Here is a 19293-nt window from a genome sequence, read left to right on the forward strand (position 1 = left end):
TGTCTTTTCCCCCAAAACAGCGCTTCTCCTAAAGTGGCAAAAATTCCACATTCTTCCTGCAGCACTTAGCTTCACCCCATATGTAACTTTTAGGACAGAAAAATCCCAGATGAAATTCCTCTCCTCGGAATCCTGCCTCAGAAGATCCCAAACCTACAATTCTTGGCTTTCTACAATACCTTCTGTGGTTATGTGTTTCAAGAGAGCCTCCAGGTGCTCTTTTTCAGAAGCAGTAGCCTGATGCAGCCAAGCCAACATGTCTCCCACATATCTAAAGCCAAAAAATAATAATAATATCCTATTAAAAATGAATCTTCCTATTCATGGTAATTAATGCTATACAATGTACAATGCCACAAGTAATGTACCTCAAAGGATCGTGTGAATGCATTTCAATAGGTCGAGGTGTTCCTCCTGGACCTCCTCTAGTAAGAGCATCTATAAAGCCCCGGACCACAGCACTTCTTCTGGCTGTTCCAAACTCATCAAGAGTATATCTATAAAGGGGGGGAAATATGCACTTACAAGTTACGGATATTTTAGTTGACCCTCCTTAGTGATCAAAGTGCCTTGTTTTATGGAAATGCAAGAATATTATGCTTAAAATTCCACTGCCTAGATAATTTATCAGCAGTTGCCCAATACCAACGTATTTTTAATGGCCGCCAAATCTGTGAAAACTTTGTTGTCATGCTTCAGCATGCAAAAAGAGACTTACATTTTACAACGTAAAAAAATAAATTATTTATTCTGTTTCAACTATCATTTTCATTAGGATTCAATATAAGATGGGAAATTACAGAAATTACATAAACTAGAAAAGACAGGCATTCAGGCCACTATCAAACTGCTTGAAAACAAGTCAAATGATTTGTTTACTTGCTTTAAAGCAGTGGATAATAAGCCCACTGGAACAAGTTGTAACCATTATTTGTTCTAGCAATAGCCAGGACAATTCTGGAAGAACCATTTAAAAGAGCAAAGTATGCTATAAAAAGAGAAAGGACTTTTAAAAATTAATGTTTATATTAATAAACAACACAATTTCACTTTTAATTTAATATTAATTACATAATTCCAACTGTAATTATATTTTAATTCAGCAGAAAGCATCTATTGGAAAAAAACAAGCCAGTCTATATTTTGATTCAACATCAAAATACTAAGTGATTGCACTGTATGCGAATATTGCCTGATGCTTTATTGTTCTTGCAAAACGGATGAGGAGAACCAAAGGGGAAGTTACTGTAGTTTTGGTGAAAAAATCATTATCACTTTCTACCCTTTGGAATCCCGAAAAACCTGCACTTTTAATACTGGAATACATTCTATAGTATTAAAAATGAAGGGTTTCTTAAGAAGAAATGTCAACTGGGAACAAAAGTTAAGGAATATATCCAAGGGAAATTCATCTTCATTTCTAAGATGCCTAAGGAATATACCTATCACTTTCAGTGAGGTATGTATTTTAGTGAGGTATATTGTATCAAGATAAGGCAGCTGTTGACATGGTCGTGGTAGACATTCCAATATTGCCACCTTGTGGTAAATCTGAAATATATCTATATTCTTCTCACAAGATGTCAAAAAGAAAGACATCAATTGTATCACTCATAACATCTAAATAATAAATAATGCAGAGCACATCATTAGACTTCTGGGCCATTTCTATGAATGCCTTTGTTGTGACCTATATAGACCCATAAAAAGTATCCCTAAATATAATGATATAAAGAAGAACCAAATGAAATCATTAGGAAGTAATCATATTAACTGCATTTGATTGTTAATTAAATTGAATTTTAATACAAATTAATTACTCTTGACTTTTACACTTCTTTCTTCTATTTTTTGGAATGTCACCTTTGTATGTGATCTACAGATAAAAAATCTTATTCATCCCAGCTTCCAGAGTGGGGGGGAAAGGCAGATCAATGTGCCTCTATGAATAGGGAAGACAATGTTGTGGCAAATACAAGTAGCCTGGCATTAAATCCAGAAGACTGCCCCCTTGTGCTCCAAAAGGTTGCTCCTCACAAGGAAGCCCACAGGTACCTCCCCTCCCCCCCCTCCCCCCCATCTGATTGCCAGGAGCCATGGGATAGACAGCCACAGGTCAGCCTACATGGGTTTGCGCCCTCCACACTTTTTATAACACATTTGGAAGACAATGATCTTTTTAAGTTTAAAGTAACTTTGGAGCAGTAGAGTAATTAAACTATTCGGTGAATGTTCCTTTATCTTGGATTAAAGATAAGAGCAAAAAGGATTTAAAAATACTGTATTTTTCGGAGTATAAGATGCACTTGAGTATAAGACGCACCTTAGTTTTTGGGGAGGAAAATAAGTAAAAAGCTGATTGACTGGTGGATCAGCCTCCCAGAATACCCCCAATCAGTTGTTCCCAGAGGTCAATTTTAGCAACATGTTCCTTGGTTGTGAGCTCTGTGCCTTTCTTTTTTTTTTTTGCTTTTTTTTCCTGCCTCTGAAACTTCTGAAACTCTGTTTCAGAAAAAACTTTTTTTTCTGCCTCTGAAAGCCTCTGAAACAGCTTCAGAAAAAAAGCCTCTGAAGCTCTGTCTGGGGGCTTCTTTTCTGAAGCTTCTTTTCTGATGCTTTTTTCAGCCTCTGAAACCTCAGTTTGAGAAGCTGGACAGGGCTATATTCAGAGTATAAGATGCACCCAGATTTTCAGCCTCTTTTGTGGGGGGGGAAAGGTGCATCTTATACTCTGAAAAATACAGTAATTAAAAACGAAAAGCTTGCCAAAAGTTTAAACTAAGAAAGTTTAAAACAAAGGGGAGAGTTGAATCTGGAATTATTGAACAAAGTATTTTTGAAACAATTAAACACTGAATATGTATTTCTCTGGGAAAGAGTTCTGTTTGAATAGATTAGCTTTGCAAAACAAAAGATAAGGAAAATTGCTAAAGCCCATCTGACTAAAGAACTATGGAATGTTGAATAGGACTAAAAGTTTAATGATCTGGAGCAGGGGTGTCAAACTCGATCACATCACGGGCCAGATTGTGACGTATCACAATGTTTTTTGTCTTTGCAGAGCCGGGGTGGGCGTGGCCTGCGTGGGCCATATCCAGCCTGCGAGACGCTAGTTGGACAGGCTTGATATGGAGACAGAGGGAGAAAAGAAAAAAGAAAAATATCTTTACTTTTATTTCCCCTTTCTCAATTGGAATGGCTCCTACTAGCAAAATAGTGAAACTTACAGAGATGACAGAACAAGGTATTGCACTTGAGACATTCCAAAGGATCTTTGAGAAACAGAGTTACAGCTACAGTACCAGCATCAGTAACTGCTTACATAAATGTATCATTTAAAAGAGATCTGAAAGAAGAGATGAAAAATAATTCTGAAGAATCTGCAAGACAACTGAGTGGAGAAGTGAAACAAATTAAATTTAAAGTGAAAATTTTGAAAAATAAAGCAGAAATAATGGCAAGAGAATACAAATATCAAGTCAAGAGATGAAAAATAGGCAATGGGCTATTACTGGATTTAGAAAATTCAGAATCTTGTTTGATACCAGGGGTTCTTAGAGATCAACTGGATGAAAACTGTAAACAGAGCATTATTGAGGTCTAAAAAACATTAGGATGAGAGGAAGATGATATAGATAGAAATCAGGTCCTATGACCTCTTAATATCAAGTTAAGGATTGATAATGCCAGAATACCACTTAAGAAAAAAAAATCAAAATTAATTTGTTTGACCAGGCTAAGGTAATACTGGAAACCTTTTTTGGGCTTTTTGCTGGAAATGGGTTAATGACTGAGTTAATGACTTGGATTTGCCATTAGAAAAGGGTTGGAAATGGGAAGAAGTGATCTATGCAATGTAATTTCAAAGGAGAGGAGTTAAGTTTGTTTGTAATCGTAATTAATGAAGTTACCCCTACCAATATAAAATATTTTACAAAATACCCACAAATTCAAGTCTTTCCTCAACTTTAACAGTAAAGGTAGTTTTCGACCTATGACCGTTCATTCATTTAGCGATTGTTCAAAATCACAAGGGAACTGAACAAACAATAGTTACAACCAATCCACGGATTTCTGGCTGTCTCAGCTTGTCCACAGTCAAGTGATTGCAATTTGGCCACTTGGCAACAGGTTCACTGTTGCAGCTGCTTGCTGCACCCTGCAATCCCGTGAACTCCTCTTGCAACCTTTCCGGATAGCTTCTCTCAAGAAAGTCAATGGGGCAGGGAAAGTTGCAAGTGACTGGAATAAGTCCTCCCCAATTCTCACTGCACCTCCCTCATACCCCTTACATACCCTCTTGCACACCCATGCATTCTTCTCAACCTGTACCCCCTGCCACCAAAACCCATGCCTCTTAGCTACCCCTTTGCACCCTTGTGCACCCGCCCTGACCGAACTTCTTGCACAGCCCGACACCCTTATGTACATTCCCAACCTGCGCCTCTTGCGCAACCTCAAACGTCATTCCTGAACTTCACCACTCACACTCAGTCGTTCCCTTCCCTATCTGGCAGCAGCCACTACCCTACCTGCCAGTCTGGGGCTTGCAACTTGGGGCTGGCTTCCCCACTGGCTTTGGTGATTTGCCTGACTCATTTAACCAGTGCTCTATGGCAAATTCATGCATATTCTCAATGGTATCCCTTGTTTCTTATTCTGGAGATATTCTGTCTCACTTAGAATTGAGACCAACTTTATCACAAACACATACATCCCACCATAGTCGTACTAATTTTCTCCAAATATTCATGCTGGGTGCTTAACTAAAGAAGAAACTTACTTATAGAGAACAGGCCTGTCTTGCAAAGCTTCCATTGCCTGAGCTAGAACTGGAGAAACATCACAGGTTTCTTGTGTTAAAGCCCTGCATTCACCTGTAAACAAGCCAACAGCCTGATGTCAGTATTAGTAAGGATTCGACAACATTTCTCTCCTCATTTCATTGATAACACTGAATCCTAGAGGAAATATTACATTTTTATAGTGCTTCTATTTCTTAGAAGCCATGGTCTAAATTCAGCCGCCCTGGTGATGTCTAGTTAGATACAACTGTATTTTGCCACTCTGGCAGAAGCCCTCTGTATATTTAGGAGTAGTTGTCCATCCTTCCTGTAGGTACTTATTATGGGAAACAGTGACAGCCACAAAAGTAGCTGTGGAAAACACCATGGCTATATAAAACAAGCAAGGCGGGGATGCAGACATTTTCTGTCTATAAACAGGCAACAAAACTAGACTTTTTAGGGAAAGACAATGGCAGTGATTGTTCGTGTCTAGAATACAGAGAGGAAGAATATATGCAAATTGTCTTCAAGCTGAAAAGCAATAGTAACAACATGCCAGACAAAGGCATGGGAGAACAACATGCCAGACAAAGCAGAGATATAAGAACCACATGACTAATAAAGCAGCTTTAAATTCTACTGTTGTTTAAAAACAGGGAAATCAAAAGTATCAAAATATTATCTTCTTTAAAGAAGCCCCAGTGATGAAGTCGTTAGAATGCAGTATTGCAAGCTAATGCTGTCCAGAGTCTGGAGTTCAATCCTAACTGCCTCAGGGTAGACTCAGCCGTCCATCCTTCTGAGGTCGGTAAAATGAGTACCCAGATTTTTGGAGGCAATATATTGACATTGTAGACTGCTTAGAGAGTGATGAAAAGTGCTATGAAGTGGCATATGTCTAAATGCTATTGCTATCTTCTTTAAATTACACAATATATGCTTCTAAATTTTGATTAACTCTGAAACTTACTGTAGGTAGATTATTAGGTACAGAAAAGTAGCTTTTGAGATTCCTAAATAGATTTCAGATTGTAATAGTGTTATGATGGCACCAGCAAGTGTGAACTGATTTACCAGAAATTGTCTTATACATTTTGAAGAAAATGTACTATTCAGATTGCTGTAATTGAGCATAGAGTAGTAGCGACATTTACTCATGCCATACAGACTTCTAAAAGCCACCTATCTCCATCTACAAGAAAGAATGTTTTAATGAAATTTTTTTAAAAAATAACTATAATACCTTGGGCCCAACGATACAGCTGTTCATAAGAAGTCTCCTGGAGGAGTGCCATCTGTTCCATAATCTCCAGGCTGCAGATTTAACATATTTGAAGTCTTTACCAAAAAGTGAATATCAAGAAGCAAAAACATCTAAACCCGTAATGGCTTTACATTTGTCTTCATGTTTTATGTTAACAACTCAATTTTTTAGGTTTTACTTAGTTGATGGTTCCAGTTGCTTTATACAGTGTGAACTCACCCTGATCTTTGTTGACTGGTACGCAGAAGAATCTTGACATCATTGTGAATTTGCTTTATTCGTCTCAATACTTTAAAAAAATTCTTTAAGAAAAAAAAGTTCAAAATTAAAAGTTGTGATATTTTACTCAAACTATCTTTGTTTACCTAGCTATTATACATTCAGATAATCATACTGCAGCATGCTTGGTACTTGTATTAGAGCTATAATTTTCAGAATTCATTCCCAGCTGGCTTGAAATTTGGGGACTGATGTTTCATGCTTGCAGTATAGCATTTAAAATTCAAAACACAAGTTCAGATGGGTTTAAACTTGAAACATTTTGTACATTTATAACATAGAGAGACAGTTTTGTACAGAGAGGATCTGAACTGTATTTAATGTTTTTACTTTTGATGGCGATAAAAATATATTGGTTTTGTTCCCTTTTTTTAAAATAGTAATGGCAATATATACATTGTCTAAGAGAAGAAAATAAAGAACACTAAAAAGTGTTTTAACAAAAAAAAGGAAAAAAATATTACAAAGAAAAAATTGTTACATTGGTATGTCAATATAATAAGTTACAATTGTATATATACTTGTCTAATGCAAATATTCAAATATGTAAATGTTTCTAATACATTTATATGTACTTTTAAAAAAATACATATTCTGTATAAGAGAATTTCATTATAATTGTATTTCATTATAATTGTATTTCATTATAATTGTCTATATAAATTTTGTATCTGGGCGTAATCTGCTCATAAGTGGCAAATGCCATTGGGTATTCATTGGTTTTACTCCCTTTGGAAACAGGTTCTTCAAATGCGAGAGACTATAAAGAAGACACCATCTCACTATAAAGAAGACACCATTTCATTATATACTGAATGACTGTGAACTCAGAACTGTCATTCATTCAAAAACATACAATTTAGAAACCAAAGCAAACTGACTTTGCCCATTCCAGACTTTTTCAGTGTTGTATTCCAAATAGGCTACACTGAGCCAGATTCTTGTAGTTTGAAATAAGGACTGCTGTACAGCATACTTCCTTTGTGCCACATTATTTATGACTGTGGCTAAAGGTTAAGCATACCATAGCATTTTATTGCTGTTTGCTAGGGAGAACAGTTTCCCTTTGTTTCAATAACAGCCTCTGTTCGAAGTTGATTATTTTATTAGGTAGGATGGACTAGCAACAGGAAAGGGAAGAGACAATATCAATCAGTTGAGCACAGTAGGCAATTACAATCTAAACAATTATTTTCAAGGACACAGCTAAACAGTATTATGTAGTATCAAGCTATTTTCACCACTTCCACAGTGGACATTGCGAATTTCAGTCATGGCCCTTCTCTTCACAAATGATTATAATCAATTCTCATGTTATGAACGCTTCCTAACTACTCCTATCTCTGGATTATGGAAAATTCTTTTATGTAGGCTCTTCCAGCCAGAATCTTTGCAAAGGATAGAGTTCTTTTTAAAAAAACTCCACCCTTATATGCCTGCTTTGGAAAGTTTTTCTGCAAGTAGCACAATTATTCATTTTATCCAAAGAGAAAATGGTGATCAGAAAAGGAAGTCTTTTTATTCAACATATTAAAGGAGGTTATATGTATGTATTTTAGGATGCTTACTTCAGTAACTGGCCCATCTCTGGTGCATCGAAGGACATTCATCTCCTCTGGAGAAAGTTGGAATTCTGCTATGAAAGCATCTGCTATTTGTGCTTTTAATTCTAACCTTTGGCTGCAATTAAAACAAATTGATTCAGTTCATGACCATTATAATTTGTTTCACATAAGCTTAGGATGTGGCAGCCATTCAAACAGTAACAGAAAAGTCTTAGAGGGTGCACTTTCATCTTCGGAACAGGAAGGAAAAGAAAAGGAGATGGACATAAGGGGAAGTAGGAGGTTACAGGTAGTCTTTGACTTACAACCAAAACTGAGTCCAGATTCTTGGTTGTGGAGCGAAGTGGTTGTTAAGTGAGATGACACAGATAGTCTGTGTCAATCTCACTTAACTGCCCATGTGGCTGCTTCACTCAATGACTGCAAATCTAACAGTACCATTTGCAGTTAAGTGATCTCAGGTTATTAAGCAGAATCTCAAATAAGGAGCATGCAATGCCTCGGGGGAAGGGGGGAGGCCTAGCTTCTGTTTTTTAGTTTCTGAGGGAGAGACACTTGAACGCGTGGGCTGTGCCAGGCCTCCCCCACCCCACTCCAAATCACACTGCACCGCTTACTTATGCAGCCTCTATCTAGCATGCTGCCTTTATCATACATGGAAAGGAACTCCTTCAGTGGGGTACAGAAATGGAACTCATCAGAATCTGAGCTTGATTTCTGCAGTCTGCAGAAGGATGTCATCTCTCCTTTGTGCACAGAAGGGGATTTCTCCCAAGGGTTGCAGAAATTCAATTCATCAGGATCTGAGCTCCATTTTTGCACTCCATGAGAGCATGTCATCTCTCCTGTGTGCTTGGAAGAAAAATCTTCCAAGGGTTCAGAAATGGAGTTCAAATCATCAGGATCTGATGTCAAGAGATGGCTTCTATTTTCAAAAGTGTTTTAGCATAAAGTAAGTTAAAAAAACTTTGAATTTTTATCATTTGTTAAACATAGACATCCAGAATACTTAATTTTATCTACTTAAAAATGATATACAGCAAAAATTATATGTATGTACACAGCATTTTTATTTAGCATTATATGTATATATGTTTGTGTGTGTGTGTATGTGTGTCTTAAAATAGCACATGTGAACGAGAAGGGTCTCCATGAACCAACAGGAGAAAGCAGCTGATTAATAAACTGGAGGTCTGGAAATACTTGCCAGTTTGAGATTGTTCAACTAATATTAAGTTTATATCTAACTGCTCAGTACAAAAAAATCCACAAATTTTTAAACACTGATGACACGGATTCACCACTTGTGTACTTAAAAGTGCAAGAGCCATGTTATTGGAAGGATAAGGCCCAATAAATGAGGGACTTCATATCAGAACATAATTGGTACATTATTTTTGGATTTTAAAAAATCAGTATAGGACAATATATATAGAATAGAATGGAATTCCCAGACAGGCTTATTTGAAATTTCAGTTGAATATTAGATTATTTTTATTCTTCCTACATACAATAACACTGCTATAAATCATATTTTATATCATTGCATACATGCTGGCTTATATTTTGCTTTTATTCCAGAACTGCTTTAATGCCAGTTTTAGGTATTAGAATTTAATGTTCTTGAATTGCATTGATTTTTCTCTATTCTGTGAAATATCTACAAAGATTCATCTTCTGTGAGATTTAGAAATGCAGTTAATAAATGAAGCTTTGAAACCATTTTATTGCCTTCTCACGTGGCATTCATTTTTTAAACCTATTACCTAAATTCAAAGATAAAACAGAGCTAGTAGATGTTCAGGATGCAGTAACCTCTTACCGTATCATAGTGGAAATTATTTCTCTAGAAACTATCTGAGAGAATGCTGCACCTAATATATAGTCAGGGCTATGATTTTCCCAGTTGCAGTGTATGGTTGTGAAAGTGGGACCATAAGGAAAGCTGAGTGCCAAAGAATTGAGGCCTTTAAACTGGCTGGAGAAAACTCTTGCGAATCCCTTGGATTGCAAGGCGATCAAACCAGTCAATCCTAGAGGAGATCAACCCTGACTGCTCTTTAGAAGGCCAGATCCTGAAGATGAAACTTGAATACTCTGGCTATCTAATGAGAAGGAAGGACTCACGAGAGAAGAGCCTAGTGCTGGGAAAGATTGAGGGCAAAAGAAGAATGGGACGACAGAGAACGAGGTGGCTGGATGGAGTCACTGAAGCAATAGGCCTGAGCTTAAATGGACTCCAGAGGATGGTAGAGGACAGGAAGGCCTGGAGGAATGTTGTCCATGGGGTCGCGATGGGTCGGACACAACTTCGCAACTAACAACAACAACAAGGAGATTATTATTCAGAATAAAAGTGAATGATGGAATCCACAAAACCATTTTCATTTATCTTAAGGGGAAACATTTACCTCTCTGCTTGAAGCTTTGTTGTTTTGACAATTAAATCCTGAGTTTGCTCTTTAGTTGCCTGGAAGACATATATGAATGATTAAAATGAGCTGCTATTAAGGACATAGTTTTACTTTTAAATATATATTACTTAAATATGATAAGAATGAATAGAAGGACAGTTTAAAAAGTCTAAAATTTCCTGTTTCCTCTCACTGACTGGGACACAGGGTGAGCCTTTTTTTTAAAAAAAATTGCACATATATTGCTTTCTTAACATTTGAACTGGGAACAAGTTCAATATTACCAGGCTAAAGAGAGGACTACTCTGGAACAGACTCAGCTATGTTATAGATCTGCTTCAAAAAATTCATCAATATTTCATTTCAAGCAAATAGTTTAGCACCTGAACAATCTTTACACAGTCACATTAAAAAACATTCTGTGCAATATGCTGCTTGAAAGTAACATTTCCAGAAAAAAAAATGTGCAATTTCCCATCACATGCACAATACCTTCAAGTGATTAGTCATATCCTGGCAGCAATTACTCATTAACTGCACATCTTCACTGATGTTTTCAAGCTCCTGAAATTGCATAGAAATACAAATTATAACATTACAAATATACATGATAACAAATGGCCTAAAATATTTATTTATTAAATGTATATGCTGCCCTTTTTGCAATTTGAGGCAACTCTAGGTGGCTTACAACATAATAAAATATAGAGATATTAAAAAATTATATATGTAAAAACATATTAAATCTGTTTTAAACATTAAATACATTAAATACAGATTAAAATACCACAGGTTTGGGACAGCAGTGATGCCTTCTTTGTCATTGCACCAACTGCCTACAGCTACTTCATCAGAGCCTCACCCCACAAAAACTAGGTTTTAGAAAAAGTATCATTAATACATTTGTTTAAATCAATACATAATAAGTCCCGTTATTATTTTAGATTCAACTCAGTATTAATTTCAGTGATTCAACTATTTCTCTCAATAAATTCAAGATTACTTCTGTCAGCCGAATTGAAAAGTTTCCTTTTCCATCTAAAGTCCTTGAAACTTGCTTCAGAAAGTTGGGAACCTCCTGAACAACTGGGAGAAATTATGGGAGGAGAAAAAAAGATGGGTGTCCTATTAGAGAAAAGAGAGCTCCTGCTCAAGCGTAATTTCATCTTATATCTTTTTAATTTGATCATATGAATGAATTTGTCAAATAATATACATATTCTTTCTTTAAACCAATGGTAGTCAACCTGGTCCCTACTGCCTACTAGTGGGCGTTCCAGCTTTCATGGTGGGCGGTAGGGGTTTTGTCCGATGCTGAAGTACTTTCCTTTTTTTTAATCTAATTGACTTTTTAAAAAAATTTCATAGCATTATTTAAAAACATTTTCATTAGGTTTTCATAAAATTCCCCATGACAATTTAAATTTCTGAAAATATACTATTTGTATCGCCCGCGCATAAGTTTAGTTCACGTTACGTAAGTAAAACTAAATGGCACTATAGTGCGACCGCAAACAAAAGAACCTCATCCCTGAATAGCTCACGCATCTCCCCCACCACCACCCAACTGTAACAGACAAGCAGAGCTGGTAGCCGTCCCCACAACCCAATCCATGATGCGCGAGAGGCATGTGCAGTCAATGATACACGACGCATTACTGTGGAACCAGTGGGCGGTTGGAAAATGTTACTACTAACAGAGATACAAAAGTGGGCGGTAGGTATAAAAAGGTTAACTATCCCTGCTTTAAACTGTATTTTCTAATGAAATAATAAAAAACGTGAAGAACATATTAAATTATGCATAAGAAAAACAGTAGATTTATATAACAACCTGCAGCACAGCAGCTACCAGAGGAGCTTATCTTGAGAATGATTCTTTTCAGTAAGTTTCATGATACTTTTCTATACCTCTTTCACTTGTTTGAAAATGTAGACAAATTCTTCATTGATAGCTAAACTTCGATGCTCAATATCTCCACGCAGATTTCTCCTGGTACGCAAGCTGTTTTCCACAAAAAAGTCTGAAAGAGTCTTGAGTGCTTCTAACATTTCCTACAAAAATATGCAATAAAGACAATGTTGACAATTCAGACATAAAAAGTACCCTAAGAGATACGTAGTTCTAGGTTTTCAGTCACCATATTTTGTTCATGTTGAATGTGCAAAATGTTTAATATAAATATAAAATACACACTTTATGCCATATTCAATTACTTCTAAGCATAGACTAAACTACTCAGTATAGTATAGTATAGTATAGTATAGTATAGTATAGTATAGTATAGTATAGTATAGTATAGTATATGCTGTATAGGGTATAGTATTAATATGGTTTGGCTTTTAAACACATCTTAGGAGCATGTTGTGGGAATTATATTTGCCATGGAAGTAATATTTTGCCACTTGATACATGGCTCTAATCAGTCACAAACAAAAAAAATCAGGTATGGCAGAAATCTATGGTAGGCACTGAGGCAACATCTGCAGGCCTTCCGGTACCCATGACCCCAGGGTAGCTACAGGGGAACCTCTGCTGCAGAGAATAGCTTTAGTGCAGTTCAAGGGGCAGACAATAGCACCCATTCCTTTCTCCTTCAAAGAAGCACACAAAGAGTACACAGAGAATTGCTGTGAGGGCAGGAGAAGAAGCAATGGATGGAAATTAATCAAGGAGAGAAGCAGCTTAAAACTAAGGAGACGGCTAGAACAATTAATTAGTGGAAAAACTCCAAATCTCAACCAGCAAATGCTCTGTCTTACACATTGGAAAAAAGAATCAGAACACTAAATACAAGCTTGATGGACATTACCTTGTAGATAACCCTCACCCAGTCAAAGACCTTGGAGTTTTCATATCAAACAATCTAAGTGCCAAAGCCCACTGCAACTACATCGCAAAAAAGGCTTTAAGAGTTATAAACTTAATCTTGCGTAGCTTCTTCTTCAGAAATATTACACTACTAACCAGAGCATGCAAAATATTTTCTAGACCAATTCTCGAATACAGCTCGCCTGTCTGGAACCCACACCTCATTTCGGACATTAATACAATTGAACGCGTCCAGAAATATTTTACAAGAAGAATTCTCCACTCCTCTGATCACAACAAAATACCTTATGCCACCAGACTTGAAATCCTGGGATTAGAAAATTTAGAACTCCGCCACCTTCGGCATGACCTGAGGATAACTCATAAAATCATCTGCTACAATGTCCTTCCTGTCGAAGACTACTTCAGCTTCAATCGCAACAATACACGAGCACACAATAGATTTAAACTTAATGTGAACCGCTCCAATCTTGATTGCAGAAAATATGACTTCAGTAACAGAGTTGTTAATGCCTGGAATGCACTACCTGACTCTGTGGTCTCTTCCCAAAATCCCCAAAGCTTTAACCAAAGACTATCTACTACTGACCTCACCCCATTCCTAGGAGGTCTGTAAGGGGCGTGCATAAGAGCACCGGCATGCCTTCCGTTCCTGTCCAAATGTTCCCTTTAATTGTATCCAATTTGTATGGTTATTTCATGTTTATACTTATATATACTGTTGTGTTTGACAAATAAATAAATAAATAAATAAAATAAAAAATAAATAAATAAACTTGCCTTCAGAAGGTGTGGATGCTCCAACACTGGAAGTTTTTAAGAAGAGATTGGACAACCATTTGTCTGAAATGGTATAGGGTTTCCTGCCTAAGCAAAGGGTTAGACCAGAAGACCTCCAAGTTCCTTTCCAACTCTATTATTCTCTTATTATGGTACAAATATTAAAAGGCAGTTTCATAACTTAAAACCTGCTCTCTCATACAGGTCTCTCTTGCTAAAAAAATCATATACATCACAAGATCTGTGATTTCACAATACAGTTTGTAGTCACACGTGTGAGTTATGATTAAATAATAGATCTGCTATCTGTTGCTATAAATACTGTGTGTATGCTTCACACCTAACTCTGGTAGCATAGCAGCATCACTAAATCTGTGAGCATGAAATAGACCAGCAATTGGAAATATTTTTGTGACTGTGCATACTAATTGTGAAGATCCATGCTTCACAAAATACAGCTTTTTGTACATCTTTTATGAAGCTGATTCAAGGCTCATAATGCCGCCTGTTTGTACAGAGGTGAGTTTCTTTTGTAAAGTATCTATATAAATTTAAGAATACATAAATACCTTCTTTATATTTTGCACTAATCGGTAGATGTTGAAATAAACTTGAGGGTGGTTTTTTTGGGTCAGTGTTAAGAAAAAAAATCAAGTATTCTATAATACATTTAATAAGATGACTTATGTAAACAAAGAATGGAATTTTATAGCCTAAGTGTACATATTATGAGGATACAGTATTCATGTCTTAAATGCATGGTTTTGGCCCTACAGTAGTCTCAAGGAACTTTTCTCACTGAAATCTGTTGCCACAGTTATAAACTGTGGTTATAAACTATGAGTTAACCCACCCAATCCAGAAAGCATGCCTTAAATCCATAATTTTTCCACTCAAAAAACACTCTGCTATGGATTTTATAACCACCAATAACATAAACTTTAATCTAAAACACCACAGAATTTACATATAAAAACTTTAGGATCTGTTAAAAATTTGTGCCTTGGATTTATCAAAACACCACCATAAAACAGGTGGTCCATTTTTGTTATATTGTATACATATCACAGAGGAGTGGAGGATTTTAATTCGTATCCAGCTATCTGAACGATTCAACTACTTTTGGAGACCAATATGTAGCAGTGATTCTGTGATGTTTAATGTGATGCAAGTCACAAGTTATGACAATTGAGGGCAAAATTTCTGTTGCTAAATGAGACAGCTGTTAACCGAGTTTTGCCCCATTTTACGACCTTTCTTGCGACAGTTGTTAAGTGAATCACTGCAGCTGTTAAGCTAGTAACATGGTTGTTAAGTGAATCTGGCTTTCTCAGTGACTTTGCTTGTCAGAGTATCACAAAACATGATCACATGATCCTGAGACACTGCAACCATCATAAATATGGGTCAATTGCCGAGTAGCTGAATTTGGATCATGTGACCACGGGTATGCTGCAATGGTTTTAGTGTGAAAATGGTCATAAATTTCTTTTTTAGTGCTGCTGTAATTTCAAACAATCACTAAACAAAGTATTGTAAGTCAAGGACTACCTGTATAATACTCCTTCTTCCTCCTATTTTTCCTCAATAACAACCCTGTGAAGTGGGTTGGGCTGAGAGAGAGTGACCGGTTCAAGGTCACCCAGTTGGCTTTCATGGCTAAGGCAAAACTAGAATCCATAGTCTACAAGTTTCTAGCTGGTTCCCTCAACCACTAGACTAGACCAAATAACCACATTTGTTGAATTTTTTTTGATAATTCTTTAGGTTACAGCTGAGGTGGCAGTTATGTGAGAAAGCGAGATGGATATTTCTAGTTTGTAGGATGTTCTAAAACTTTAAAAAAGTATGTCAAATCTTCAAGAGATATAATAGGTTCAGTTTCTTCCATCCTTCCTCACCCAACTCAAAAAGCACATATCCATATTTCAGCATTTTAGTACCAAATTTTTTAGTGTAATCTGAAAAGAGATGCTCTAAGGCAGGGGTCTGCAAACTTGGCTCTTTTAAGACTTGTGGACTTCAGCTTTGCTGGCTGAGGAACTCTGGACAGAAGTCCACAAGTCTTAAAAGAGCCAAGTTTGGAGACCCCTGCTCTAGGAGAAGGCAAACATCAATCTGGGGATCCATAGACCACAGACTGCCTGTGGTTCTTTCAGTAAGCAAGAACCTCAGTTTTACTTTACAATAATAATCGGGCCATCTCATACATTATCATAGGACTAATAATCCTGTGTATTGCATTTAACTCACTAATACATTTCACAGTGGTCCTGAGAAAAGCACTTGATAAATTTAACATCAAATTATAATACACATCATGTGAGTACAAGTCATCACAGTTACAATCCCAATGGAAAAAATCACATTCAGAACATGCTTTTAAGAACAGCCAGTTTCCACATTGCTCACCTGCACATTTCACTTTCCCATCACATGCATATTTAAACTGCAGCTATGCCATGAATGCATTCACAATATTTTAAATATATCACTCTGGCATTCAATTCTCAGATCTAATCCTTTCAGAAAATGGGGTACAAGGCGTTTAGGTAGCAATTTTGGGGTGTCAAATAACACAATGGGTGGGGGGGCTCAATTCATAGATCGATCACGTGTTTTTGAAGTGAAAATCTTACATTTCTATCTCCACCCGGGTTGAATGACAGGGAATCCTTGGCCAACTGGCCCTTTCCAGTGTATTCCAGGGGTCCTGAAACTTGGCAGCTTTAAGATTTGTGGATTTCAACTCCCAGAATTCTCCAGCCAGCATAGCTGGCTGGAGAATTCTGGGAGTTGAAGTCCACAAGTCTTAAAGCTGCCAAGTTTCAAGACCTCTGGTGTGTGTATTCAGTTACAGCACCCATCCTGCCTCGCAGCAGTCGCTGAGGCTGATGGAAGCTCAATATAGCCGGCTAGGGCCTTTTTTTCCTGTCCTCTGCCTTCTACCTGAGACAGAGTCGGCCTCGTTTTTCAGAAAGGTGGAAGGAAAGGGAGAAAAAGGGAGGCGACCCATCAACCTGACTTACTTTGTCGGCCTCCAACCGCGTCTCTAGCACTTTGCGGAGCTTGCGTGACAGCGGGTTGGCCCCGGCGTTGCCGGGCGGCCCCTGAGATAAACCCCCTGTTGTCGGGGTAGCCGAAGCAGCAGCCCCAGTCGTAAAGGGACGCGGCGGCAGGTGTTCTTCGGATACCGCCGCCATTTTCGTCCCGAAACTGCCGTGGTGGCGAAAGCAGCGCCGGGACCCGGACAAAGTGCGCCGGCGCACAAATTCCCTTCTCTCCTCAGCCCGAGAAGTGTAGTTCCGCCCGTTTTCGTTCTCTCTCCCTCGGATCTGAAGCCTTTGTCTCTGCGAGACCGGCAGATTCCGACTGGAGGGAGGTTTTGCTTTTTCACGATTACCAGGGCCGTCTTGACAGCATTATGGGCCCCGGGCAAAGCAGTGTACTGGAGCCCCTACGATTACTCCTCACAGGAATAAAAATGTAAATGGTTGATAACATTAAACATATTTGCATGTTAGTATTAATTAAAAAATGCGGTAAAATGCAGTAAAGATGTTGCTGTGTTTGTATGATCCAAGGTGCATTGAAGGGTTAAAATACACAGATTAGTATGGGGCCCCTTATGTTTGTGGAGCCCACAGGCAAAGTGCCCATCAGCATTAAGACAGTCCTGGGGATTTCAATTAATACGCCGTTCCTCCTCCTAGCTTTCATCGCAATAATGAATTATTACACTAATAGGGATCTTGCATCCAGGAGATACAGATAGTCCTCAAATTAAATGCAGTTCATTTAGGGACCGTTTGAAGTTGCAGCGAAAAAAGTGACTTATGACCATTTTTCACATTTATTATGACTATTGCAACATTCCCATAGTCACATGATTTACATCCAGATGCTTGACAACTGACTCATGTTTAAGGCGGTTGCAGTGTCCGGGGGTGGGGGTGGGGTCATGTGATCCCCTTTTGGGATCTACTGACCAGCAAAGTCAATGGGGAAGCCAGATTCACTTAACAACCAGGTTACTGATTTAACAACTGCAGTGCTTGACTTAACAAATGGGGCAAGGAAAGTCATAAAATGAGGCAAAACTCACGTAACAAATGTCTCACTTAGCAACATAAATTCTGGGCTCAATTGTGGTCATAAGTCGAGGACTACCTATATTTAACTTATTTTTGGTAGGGCTGAATTCAGATTTTCCTCCTTTTTGGTGTGTGATTTTCTCTGTGTGTCATCTTCAAAATTTGGTAATTTGATTACATGCATGAAACAATTAACTCTCAAAGAAATTTGAGGCACAACTGACAAATGTGTGTTCTTGTTGACAGCATTCCTAGTTCATCCGAATACCAGGTGATTCAACCAATACAAACGTAGTTTTCTTGTCATTTATCATAATTTTCTGGGATGCTTTTTCTTTCTCCAGTTAGTCTTATAGCTCTGGGAATTCCTGGTAGTTTCTCATGTAGATATTATGGTATTAAGCTTTTTTTTCCCCTGCTTAGCTGAAGTTGGCAAGGTGCTGCCACCTGCTGTGATCTGGCAAGCAATTTTATAGCAATAATTTGTCACAAGACTTAATTCTATTGTAACAGGCTTAGTGATGGGATCTGTATTTTTGCATTGCCTTAATTATTTATTACCACAACCTTTCAAGTTCCCAAGATCCTTTTACTCAAAAAAGAATGATGACATCTCCTCTTAATGTCAAAAACCTTGTGGCAGATGGAGAAAGATGATCCATATCTATCTAATCTATGGCAGGATATGAGCCATATTTGTGACAAGATTATATTGTTTGATGACGATAAACAATCTCCAAAATTACCAAACTAGTTGTTCAATTGTACAGATTGTACAACTGGGACAAAAGTTGCTCAGAAGAAGGAATAAATGAACACTGGATTTTAGAAATCTAAAACCCATTCTCTCATACAAAAGCAATGCTATTTTGGTTAATTGAAAAGCATTGATCCTTTGAAAGATGAAAAAATTATGATCATACGAAAATGTGTATATTTCTATAACATTTTCAATATTTAAAAACATTATGCTGCTCTCCCATATTGCACAGAGGGAAAGAGAGGTTTTACTAGGGCTATCAAACTGATTTGTGTCAAAAGCACAATTCAGATCATATAAATCCTGAGTTATTTCATGGTCATATTTTATTAAATCTGTTCAGTATACTCTTCCAGCAACATGCACATTTTTTCAACCATCTCCATTAGCACCTACCAGAACCTCTTTTTATTTATTTAACCTCCAGGCATTTTGGAGGAGGTGTTTTCTTTTAAAAGGTAGGTGACTGTAGGGAAGTACTTTATTTGTGAGTATGTCCATGGGATGGGATGGGGGG

At 37.4% G+C, this 19293-nt stretch overlaps 1 protein-coding gene across 4 annotated transcripts in view; it reads right to left on the reverse strand.

Annotated features, from left to right (window-relative positions):
* COG6 (component of oligomeric golgi complex 6) overlaps window positions 1–17179 on the reverse strand; it is a 118461-nt gene extending 101282 nt beyond the window's left edge. The window contains exons 1-10 of one of the 4 annotated variants that reach the window (XM_058180349.1): window positions 16952–17179; window positions 12221–12364; window positions 10802–10873; window positions 10307–10365; window positions 7899–8010; window positions 6271–6353; window positions 6031–6101; window positions 4784–4877; window positions 369–497; window positions 180–271 (exon numbers count right to left, since the gene is read on the reverse strand). In XM_058180349.1, coding sequence (XP_058036332.1) covers window positions 180–271; window positions 369–497; window positions 4784–4877; window positions 6031–6101; window positions 6271–6353; window positions 7899–8010; window positions 10307–10365; window positions 10802–10873; window positions 12221–12364; window positions 16952–17125 — 1030 coding nt within the window. In that variant the 5' untranslated portion in view covers window positions 17126–17179. Of the gene's footprint in view, window positions 1–179; window positions 272–368; window positions 498–4783; window positions 4878–6030; window positions 6102–6270; window positions 6354–7898; window positions 8011–10306; window positions 10366–10801; window positions 10874–11312; window positions 11396–12143; window positions 12365–16951 lie in introns of those variants that run through there. The other 3 variants (XM_058180358.1, XM_058180340.1, XM_058180365.1) reach the window with 3 other exon arrangements.
* Window positions 17180–19293: the final 2114 nt, after the last annotated feature.

The sequence above is a fragment of the Ahaetulla prasina genome, chromosome 1 (assembly GCF_028640845.1).
Source record: "Ahaetulla prasina isolate Xishuangbanna chromosome 1, ASM2864084v1, whole genome shotgun sequence".
Lineage (NCBI taxonomy): Eukaryota > Metazoa > Chordata > Lepidosauria > Squamata > Colubridae > Ahaetulla > Ahaetulla prasina.